The following is a 10,280-nucleotide window of genomic DNA, read 5'->3' as shown; positions in this document are numbered from 1 at the left end:
CAGGCCCCACGCTGTACCCTAAGGAGGGCAGAGGCTGGCAAGGCCTACCTGGTGGCTGCCAAAGACCTGATCATTGGAGGTGCAAAACAAAGCGGGGGAGGGGGAGGCCACGGGCCTGGATGGGGTTTTGGGGTATCCAGCCCCACTAGCCACGGCCTGGAGCCAACAGAACGTTTCGTCTGATTAGAAGCCATCATTTCTATCCCAATCCCGGAAAATTGACTGCGGTGCAGAAAGGAAGGCCTGAGAGTAGCCTTAGGGGAGTGTGTCCAAACTAATTAGAAGACAGCATCCGGGGGCCCATTAGAGCTCGCAGGCTGCTGTCACTCAGCCGGCCCCGAGTTCCTGGGAGAAGCGACTGGGGAAAGAGGGGCCGGCTGCCCCTCGAGGAGGACCCCGCTGGGAGCTGCGGCAACCGGGAACCGGCCCCAGGCTCTGCCACTGCCCTGGCGCTGGCTCGGAGGTGCCGGCTCAGAGCAATCCTGCTCAGCGAACCTTCACTCATCCTAGGTTGTTCTCGCCAGTGGCTGGGGACTTCGAGGCGGCCCAGACAGGAGTTGACTCTCAGTGAAACAAGTCACTTGGGGCCCCAAGGTGGGCACCAGCCGCCCGGGGCTAGCTGCCCAGATGCGTTTCTTTTGTGCAGCCGAGGGAGAAGTCGGTGTGTCACCGAGGAAGGAGGGAGAGGCGCGGTGAGGCCGCGGGAGGAGGGGGGGGTGAGGCGGCGGGAAGGTGGCTGCAGAGGGGGAGGGTGCGGGCGAGGCCCGGAGGGAGGGAGAGAGGGAGGGAGGACGGCGGAGAGGGCGCGGCGCGGGCGGCTCGGGGCTGGATTCCGCCCGCGCCCGCTCCCTCGCTCACTCTCTCGCTCGCGCCCTCCCTCCTTCTCTCCCAGCCCCCTCCCACCGAGGCCCACCCCACCCACCACCCCTGGCGCAGGGACTGCTGGAACCTGGCGGCGCGCACTGTCGTTTTCAGACAGACTCTGCGGGCTCCGACCCGAGCCTTAGAAACCGGCCTCGAATCGGGACGGGGTTCCGGGCCGGCCGGGCGGCTGAGGCCGGAGCGGCGGGAGCGCGTGGCGGAGCCCCGAGCCCCGAGCCCAGTCCCGCAGCCCCGAGAGGTCGATGGAGCGCGGGCGGCGTCGCTGTGGGCGCGGGCAGCCCTGGGGGGCAGCCTCTTAGGCACCGCTCTCTTGTCCCCAACAGGTCGCAGCCCGGGCGGCCGGGCGCTCCCAGCCCCGGCCCCTGGAGCGCCCGTTGCGGTCCCCACCTCCATGGACGCCTTCAAGGGAGGCATGAGCCTGGAGAGGCTACCGGAGGGGCTGCGGCCACCGCCGCCACCACCGCACGACATGGGGCCCAGCTTCCACCTGGCCCGCGCTGCCGACCCCCGGGAGCCGCTGGAGAACTCCGCCAGCGAATCGTCCGACACTGATCTGCCAGGTAAGAGCGGCTCCCCCCGGCGTGCATCCAGCCTCCGCGCGCACCGGGCGGCTTGGCACGCAGCCGGGTCCCCTCTGCGTCTCGGCAGCGAGGAGCTTTCTTTTTTTCCGTCTCGACCTGACGGTGAATGCGGAAATTTGCACACGCGAAGCCACTTCCAAACAGTCTCCCACACGCCTAAGCCCTGAGTGGGACTGGCAGCCCCTCTGGAGCGGGAGCGGATAGCACGCGGGAGAAAAAGTTTGAGTTTTCTCTAACTGGTCGCTGAGGAGTCGCTGGGGCTCAGGGCGAGAAGCAGATGCACAGGGAATAGAAGGGACGGCCAGACAAATTGCCCAAAGAGACAAAGTAGGACAGACACCTTGACAGATGGAGGAGAGGATCCTAAAAGAGAGGTGGGGGCACACAGCAGGCTAGAAGAGAGGGGTCCGTAAAGCCGAGCTCGGGAGACAGCGAGAGCCAGCCGGCTAGGAGGCGCGGCCTGACTCCCGGACAGAGCTGGCAGAACCCTGCTGCAGGAGGGATCCCGGCCCACGTGGACGCCCTAGACCGGAGCCACCAGGGGTCCAGTCCAGCAAGGGCGGCTTCTCTACTCAGACTCCACAAACCCCCCACCCCCGAGTGCCCCTTTAAAAACAAAACAAAAACTAGTATCTTGAGCTGGGCCCGAGATTGGGTGGCTTCGGCCATGGCCGTTTCCAGGCCCCTCCTGTCTGGGAGCGGCTGCCGTGCGCGAAGTCCCAATCCCGAATAGCCACAGAGCTTCTGGCTGCCAGGGACGGCTGTCCCCAGCCCTGGGCATCTCTTCCACATTTATTTAATCTGTATTTGTTTCTGTTTTGCATCGCTAAGTGACTTTCTCTGAACCGCTGTTTGCTTGGTTAGAAAACAAAGCTTCGACTATACTTTTGTTTTCAAAAGTTTTAAGTGTGATGTTTGTTTGAAAAAAAAAGCTATAGTTATAGATTGATTTTCAAATCAAATCTACAGGGGATAAATTAACAATTTTAACTGTATGCTTCCTTTAACACAATCCATTAAAAATGTTTCTCTGAAATTTAAAAGACCTATACTGCAGGATACTTGGAGAGATTTTTAGAAGTCAGTTCAAAATGGCGCATTTCTCTGAGATTTTTTTTTCTCAAAATCCATTTGTAGCAGTTTTATTTTGCGAATCTATATCGTCTAGCTGCAATGTATTTCTCTAGCGTTTGAAAAGTATCGCTACCAGTGTTTGTGTGAGGGCGTCTAAAATTTATCTGCAATGATGCATAGATTCTTTTTCCCATAGAACTAGCCATCTGACTGAAGTTTATACACATTAATGCTGTGTATTTAGTTTAGGGGTGTGTTCACACGAACGGTTTTGCTTTCTCGATTTACATTTGCTCTGGTTCTGTCTGCCTCGCTCTGAGGGTTTGTGCACCTTTCTCTTTTTAGGTAGAGAGCTCTGAGCTTTTGTGGGTCTCCGTTTTGTTTTGTAGTTCCTTTGCTTTAGGTTTGAATTTTATTGACTGTGTGCATCTTGTGTAGCTTTAAAGAGACAGAGAGGCACGGGTCATTTAGACAGAATATGTCTGTCTAGGCTGCAAACGGTGGGTTTTCTAGACCTCGGAACCCGTGGCCGTTCAGGCAGGGAATGGAGCTAAGTTGCGGCTCTGACACAGCCCGGGCAAGAACAACGTTTCAGGCAACTACATGGCTCTTACCTCACAGATATGCTAGCTTCAGCTGGAAAGTTCTGATACTAGTTCAGGAAAGCTGAGGTGTCTGCTCAGATTTAGACCTGCAAGAGTCTTAGCAGGGCCGCAGCCAGCGCGGGCTGCAGGAGCAGGCCCTGCCTAGCTGGGAACCCAGGCCCAGCTGGGGCGCCCGGGCTCTTTGCCGTGGCAAGCCAGACCTAGGGGTGCTTACTGAGGACCAGCACCCGGCCAGCCCTTTCCAGTGGGGAACAGTTCCCAGGGTCCCGGGATGGAGGGAGGGAAGCCACCGCTGACGCTGACGGCAGGCGCTTCGGTGGAGCCGGGACCGGGTGCAATAGTGTTAGCCCGAGGTGACTCGCGCCCATTCCTACCTGCTGCAGACAAGGAGCGCGGCGGGGAAGCCAAGGGGCCCGAGGATGGTGGCGCGGGCAGCGCTGGCTGCAGCGGCACAGAGGACCCAGCTAAGAAGAAGAAACAGCGGCGGCAACGCACTCACTTCACAAGCCAGCAGCTGCAAGAGCTGGAGGCCACGTTCCAAAGGAACCGCTACCCCGACATGAGCATGAGAGAGGAGATCGCGGTGTGGACCAACCTCACTGAGCCGCGAGTGCGGGTGAGCGTGGGGCACGTGCAGAGGGCTGGCACTCAGTAGCTTAGACTTAACTCTGACCTCGTGAGCACTCCTCTCTTCATAGGAGATCCCACTTTAGGCCCCAGTCAGCCACCCGCGTCAGCCAGGTCCCTGGGTTGCTACTTCCTGAGTCCTTTTACCTGACCCTCAGAAGCTACTGCAGTCCTTGTCGGAAGACCCTGTCCCTGCCCCGGGAACTCTGTCAGGTACCGAGAGTTATTCAGAGCCAGAGAGTGGGCAGAGAATTCTCTGCCACTAAGGACCCCGGGAACTTTAAGCCTTCATCCCCTGGAAAACGAAAGGGAAAGGCAGGTCCTGCCTGACTTGCTCCAGAGAGGCCTGAAAGGTGTTTCAGCGGTGGGGGGGTGGGGGTGGGGGGGAGTATCTCAAACTTCTTGGAGCTGTGATCTCATTCTGAATTTACCTTCTCCAAACTGTTTTGGGAATATTCTCCATATTTTTTTGCCAGTCAGCCAGGTATTAGCTGGACCTTTGCCTACAGCCCTTTCCCACTGTAGGTCTGGGGTCATGTGGAGCGGGTGACGCTGGTAGCAAGAGGCCTTCCCACTACACTTTTCAGATGTAAGGTCCCAGACCCAAGGCCACACTGTATCCTGGCGCCTCCCACAATTCCCAGCAAATGCTACTCATTCCTACAGGAAAAGAAGGAAATCGTTTCTTCCCTGGGTGGGCAAATATTTAATCAGACACTGGGAGCACTTCTCAAGCCAGACCAAAGTCCCACCTGACGCACAGAGCCCCTGCCATAAGCCCCGACCTTCAGCCCTCGCCAGTGAGGTTGATCTGACCCAGTGGGACCCTGGATGCAGACCCTCACCCTGTAATTCTGAGCTCACTAATCCTGCCCAGGTTTATGGGGGTAGAGATGCTGTGGGGTTGGGTAGATAGAATCAGAGCCTGGGAAAGGCTGGGGTGCAGAGGTCCTGGGCTGGAGACCCGAGCTAGGAGAGGAGGTCAGGGGCCAATGGTGGAAAGATAGGTGAAGTCTGGAGGACGTGGTCGAGGAGAGAAAAGTGGTCCTTAACAAAAATTTTAGGAGAAAATGGAGGTGGAGATTAGAGAGAAACTAGTAAACTTAAGGAAATTAAATATTTGCAGAGAAACGTAGTATTTGGAATATATTTAGGCAGCAGGAAAGAAATTAAATATTTAAGGGAAGCAAAGAGGTTGAGCATTTAGAAAAAGAAAGGACCAACTATTTAAGGGAAACAGTGGGGTTCAGATATCTGGAAAGAAGGGATAAATTAAATATTTAGAAAAGAATAAAATGGGGACAAGAAATAAAAAACAGAGTGGAGTTTAGCTAGTCAAGACGTGGACAAAAATGTACATTTTGGGCAGGCGGAAAATTATTAAATTTTGTAAATACAGATGAAAACAAAATATTTGAACGACGAAACTCGTCTGAAAAATCGGAGACGGCCAGTTTCGGGGAAGAAAAATATTTTTGTGTGTTTGAGGGAGAAGAAAAAGATTGAACTATTAAGAGGGTGATGGTGCCCCATTTGGAAGGTGGCAGAAAGGAGCCAGGTCGAGGGGGCGAAAGAAAAACGAATATTTGTTCAAACAAAAGAGAATCCAAGTCAGAAAAAGAAAATAAATTTAACTCGGGGAAGAGGATTTAAAAAGTGGGGAAAAGAGGAGAGGGCTCGTATTTTCTGGAGGCGGGAAGGGAACCATTATGGAAAACCTCTGCCGAGGCCAAGGAAAAGAGGGTGTTAAGAGAGGAGGCTTCAGAGGCTCAGGTCCGAGATGAGGGCCCTTCTTGCCACCGCGGCTCTGACGTTTCTCCCGCTGGCTTCCCCCAGGTCTGGTTCAAGAACCGGCGAGCCAAGTGGCGCAAGCGGGAGCGGAACCAGCAGTTGGACCTGTGCAAGGGCGGCTATGTGCCGCAGTTCAGCGGCCTGGTGCAGCCCTACGAGGACGTGTACGCCGCCGGCTACTCCTACAACAACTGGGCCGCTAAGAGCTTGGCACCGGCGCCGCTGTCCACCAAGAGCTTTACCTTCTTCAACTCCATGAGCCCGCTCTCCTCTCAGTCCATGTTCTCGGCCCCCAGCTCCATCTCTTCCATGACCATGCCGTCCAGCATGGGCCCGGGCGCCGTGCCCGGCATGCCCAACTCGGGCCTCAACAACATCAACAACCTCACCGGCTCCTCGCTCAACTCGGCCATGTCGCCGGGCGCCTGCCCCTACGGCACCCCTGCCTCGCCCTACAGCGTCTACCGGGACACGTGCAACTCGAGCCTCGCCAGCCTGCGGCTCAAGTCCAAGCAGCACTCGTCGTTTGGCTACGGCGGTCTGCAGGGTCCGGCGTCGGGTCTCAATGCTTGCCAGTACAACAGCTGACCGCCCCGCCGGGTCCCCGGGGCCGCCGGCCGGCAAGGCGCAGCGGGAGCGCGCGGAGCACGCGGGGCGCTCGCAGCAGCACCTCGGACCTCACCTCTGCGCAGCCCCTTCCTCCCCACCCCGCCTCCAGGTTGGTTTTGTGTTTGCTTCTCCGGACCCCAGCTCTGCCCCATCCCCCCAACGAATAAAAAGGAAAGAAAGCAAGCCAAGGGAGGGGGTCGGGGGGGGGGAGAAAGCAAAAAAAGACGTCGGAGAAAAATGCTAGGGGTGGGGGTGAGTTGCAATGTCCCTGGCGATGGCGCAGGTGGTGCGTTCGAATCCCCACCCCCGACCCCAGCTGTCCACTACACCAAGGGGACGTGGTGGGGGAAACCAGCAGCAATGTGGCTCGGAGAAGACGCCGTGTGTGAACTGAATGTAGGGGGCCTGGAGGCCCTGGGATCGTTCACCTGGTCAAGAACCAAGGCGCCCTCTCCTAGCCCGGCCCGTCCAAGTGCTCGCAAGCGGCGCGGATCATTGTTGGAGTTTGCGCCTGGCTGGGGATGACAGCGTCGCCGGATTCCGGCGTTTGCGCTGGATTAGCCTAAGGCCCCGGGATGCCAGGAAGAGCCCAGCAGCCCTGCGCTCTGGAGCCACACACTTGAGGCCACTGAGCCGCAGTTGGCCGTGGCCAGTCGGCAGCAGGAGGGCAAGGGCTCAGTTCTGAGTTCCCCAGCCCCAAAGCTTAGCCGCCAGCCCGGCCCTCTGCTCCACTCTGGGTCCAGGAGGTGGCCCAGCTAACAGCCCCCTCCTCACTGCCCGCCCGTGCAAGAGTCGAGCCAGGAGAGCAAGGGGCCACAGCCCCAGGGCTCCCGCCCACTTTGCACACCCGCTCTCTGGCCCGCGCCCGTTTACAGCGTCCCTGTGTATGTCGGACTGACTGTATAGAATTATAAATCTGTCTATATCGACTTGTCCATGTACGTCTATTAAAACCATAGTCGGAGCGTGCTAAGCACCACTGAGCCCCGGATGCTTCATTCAACTCAAGAGGGAGGCAGACGCACTGAGAATTGGGCCTCCCTGACCCTGGGGGTAGTGGGGGAAGACCTGGGGCAGGGGTTCTCCACCCCTATTCTTGACCAGCTCCTTCGCTCAGCCGCTCAGCCGGGACAGGCGATCTGGTAGAGACACCTCTCCTCCCGAGGCACCCAATTCTGCAAGCTTGATCCTCAGATTCTCCGGGTGTTGTGAGAACACTTACTGACGACCTAGATCATAGGGGTGCCCTCTCTGAGCACCATTTAGGGCTGGAGCTGTCTTGTTCTCCAATGGCCCTATTCCCTCATCCTCCGAGCCCAGCTCTGGGCACCGGATGTTTCACAGCCTAGCCGGACTCGTCTCTGCCTGTTCTCCTAGCGCCCCAATTACTTCTCAGCTTCCACCCAGAGGCATGCCACTCAGAGAAAGTGTCCACCCAGGGCTCAATTCTCACTTCTCTATCTCAACTTATGGAGGCTGCTGGCCGCCTCTGCCCCCCACCCCCGGCTTTTGGAAACTACTGAGCAAGACCAGCCTGTAAACTGCCTGTAAAATTCTGCTTCCCTTAAGTAAGTCACTCCTAATGGCAAAACAAAATGTTTGCAGCTGCTGCGGGGGAGGAAGGAGGGGCTCCGCTCTGCTTCAGTATCACCTTGTGGTGGAGATTGGCACTGCCCTGGAGCTGGACTCAGGCAAGCCCCGGCTGGGATGGGCACAGCCACAGGATTAGTCACGAAGGAAGAGCAACCTCAAACCAGGTCATCACCAACTTGGCTCTGTCTTGCAGCTGGAACCCGGGCTCTGGGAGTCTCTAAGCCGGCCAAGGTCACACTAAGCAAATAGGCCTTGAGATTCCAAAGCCAGGCATCTTTCCACTGGTCCTCTCACCTTCAGATGAACCATGGAGAGGCCCTCCTTGGAGGACAGGTCAGCCCGAAGCTATGGAACTTGCAGTATAGGCCTCTGTGATAGCCAAGGCCAGGTACACAAGCTGAGGGAGAATGGAAGGGGAGGGAAGTTTGGGGTAGGGGGCTGCAGCCTGGCCCCCCCCCCCCCCCCCCCCCCCCCCCCCCCCGCAGCAACTGTCCCCAGCTCCCTCTCTCTGGAAACATAAACAAAATCACATCTGGATTCACAGAGTGCCTCCCCTGCCCCACACATCTGCCATGGCCTGTGGGTTCTGGTCTCACTGGAGGCCAGTAGGCAAGGGAGACTTAGGAGGCAGGACTGTAACAAAGTGGGAAGTGGAGAAAAACCTGAAAGCCAAGCACAGGTGAGAGGGAGCTATGCAGGGTAGAGACTCTCTGTGCCTGTGGGACCAGGCCAGATAGCAGCAGACAGAGCTTGTCGTATAATGATCTCTTCATCCGTCCTGAGCCTTGGCCACAGAGCTGAGTGAGGTGTGATGCCCACACCAGTTCTGATACAAAGCACGCTACCCTTCCTTCCTGCAGTAAACTCCCTCAGCTAGGGAAGACTGTCTGAAAGTCATAGTCTCCGGAAAAAACAAAAACAAAAACAAAAATGGCTTGTTCTTCCTGAGGGACATGTGGAGGGGGACAGTCAACATTGACTCTGCTCTTGTTCTTGGTGCTAGGGAGTGGGCAGTGAAGAAGCCCTGGCCCTGTTCTCCCAAACAAGTAAACACATGTACGGTATAATTACAAAGCGTGTTCAAGAAACACCAATGCTGTTTACAGGAAAAAGTGGGAGTCCTGCCTTCAGCAGGGTGGTCAGGCAAGGCTGTTCCAGGGTGTGTGTGGTGTGTGTGTGTGTGTGTGTGTGTGTGTGTGTGTGTGTATGAGAGAGAGAGAGAGAGAGAGATCCTACTGCTACCCTTAGTAGCAAGAACAAACTTTGAACCTGTATTGGTCCAGCAGTCTGTGCTGTATACACATCTGATTATTGAATCCCTTCGACTGCACAGAGCCCCATAGGAAGGGCTCTTTCCCTGATGAGTCCCTAAAGCTTAGAGAGACTGCTTCACATGGTACTTGCTGGGAGTCAACTCAAAGCCAGTGCCCACTCTTTACTCCCCACACTGGGCTGTCCCTTGCCATCCACTAAAGGGCAACACAGGGGTGGGAGTGGAGGCCGATGAAGGGAACCTAAGTCACACATCATTGTGTACAACCCCCGGAAGCCATGCTTCCTCTCCAGCTTTATAATGCCCGGTGGACCGCCTTGTCCCTTGGGGTCACAGGCTTTCGAGCCTGGCTACCAGAGTTGTCTGAAAGTGTAGAGGACCCACAGTTAAAGATCTGCCAGGCTGGGCATCATGCAGAAGGAGTCCAGGCCCTAGAGGGTACCACGTGTTGCCTGTGCTCATCTCTATCCCTGGTGAGATAAGCCAAGTCGCCACAGGGGTGGCGGGGTTTGATGACCTTAGCCCTCTGCCTTCGGAGGCCTGTTATCAAACCACAGGAACTTGTACTTTTGTCTTTGAACGTAAGAGTTTGGGATCTTAGCCCTGCTGAGGTGTCTTGGGCAAGACATTAACATCTCTGAGCCTCTCTCGCCTCTTCAGTAAAAGGAATCTCCATTCTTCCCTGTATACATACAGAATTCTATGAGATAATACACGTTAGGCTTCAGAGGTGGCACTGGTGCGTACGACGCACTAACAAACAACATTATCGATATGACTAGCTAGTACTGTTATCAGTGATATCAGAGATGTCAGTGAAATGCCAGGAAGCAGGGTGTCTTGTGCCCCTATCCCCACTTGGCATGACATAGGGTTTTTCTACCAGAGTTCCTTCCTGTTTGGGGTGTGGGGAGTTTTTGTTTGTTTTGTTAGTTTTGTCTTTTTGGAAGGATGCTGGTTTTGTTTTGTTTTGTTTTTTTCAGAAAGGGTCCCACGTAGCCCAGGTTGGCCACAAATATACCATGCTAAGGGTGATTCTCAACTTCTGATCCTTCCTCTCCGGAGTATTGGAATTACAAGTCTGTGCCACCATGCCTGGTTTATGAAGTGCCAGGGATCAAGCCCAGGGCTTCATGCACGCTAGGCAAACACTCTACCAACTGAGCCACCTCCCCAGCCCGTGTTAGTTTCTTTATAGGGTCCCCCAGGACCACAGGGTGTCCTGTAAGTCATGCCTGATAATCC

General features: G+C 56.0%; 1 protein-coding gene across 1 annotated transcript; it reads left to right on the top strand.

Annotated features, from left to right (window-relative positions):
- Positions 1 to 798: 798 nt before the first annotated feature.
- On the top strand, positions 799 to 7,145 carry Pitx1 (paired like homeodomain 1). Its single transcript, XM_028772145.1, has 3 exons — positions 799 to 1,442; positions 3,526 to 3,758; positions 5,606 to 7,145. The coding sequence occupies exons 1-3, from the start codon at positions 1,274 to 1,276 to the stop codon at positions 6,146 to 6,148; spliced, it is 945 nt and encodes a 314-aa protein (XP_028627978.1). The 5' UTR covers positions 799 to 1,273; the 3' UTR covers positions 6,149 to 7,145.
- The last annotated feature ends 3,135 nt before the right edge of the window (positions 7,146 to 10,280 follow it).

This window comes from Grammomys surdaster, unplaced genomic scaffold (genome assembly GCF_004785775.1).
Source record: "Grammomys surdaster isolate TR1022 unplaced genomic scaffold, NIH_TR_1.0 211, whole genome shotgun sequence".
Taxonomy (NCBI): domain Eukaryota; kingdom Metazoa; phylum Chordata; class Mammalia; order Rodentia; family Muridae; genus Grammomys; species Grammomys surdaster.
Note: the sequence above shows the minus strand (reverse complement) of the source record. Positions and strands in the feature narration are given on the sequence as shown.

What these genes read in the sequence shown, in the direction of transcription:
- Pitx1 (XM_028772145.1), top strand. Translation starts at nt 1,274, where the DNA reads ATGGACGCCTTCAAGGGAGGCATGAGCCTGGAGAGGCTACCGGAGGGG. An exon ending in GTCCGACACTGATCTGCCAG is followed by an intron (nt 1,443 to 3,525) that starts GTAAGAGCGGCT and finishes TACCTGCTGCAG; the next exon opens with ACAAGGAGCGCGGCGGGGAA. An exon ending in TCACTGAGCCGCGAGTGCGG is followed by an intron (nt 3,759 to 5,605) that starts GTGAGCGTGGGG and finishes GGCTTCCCCCAG; the next exon opens with GTCTGGTTCAAGAACCGGCG.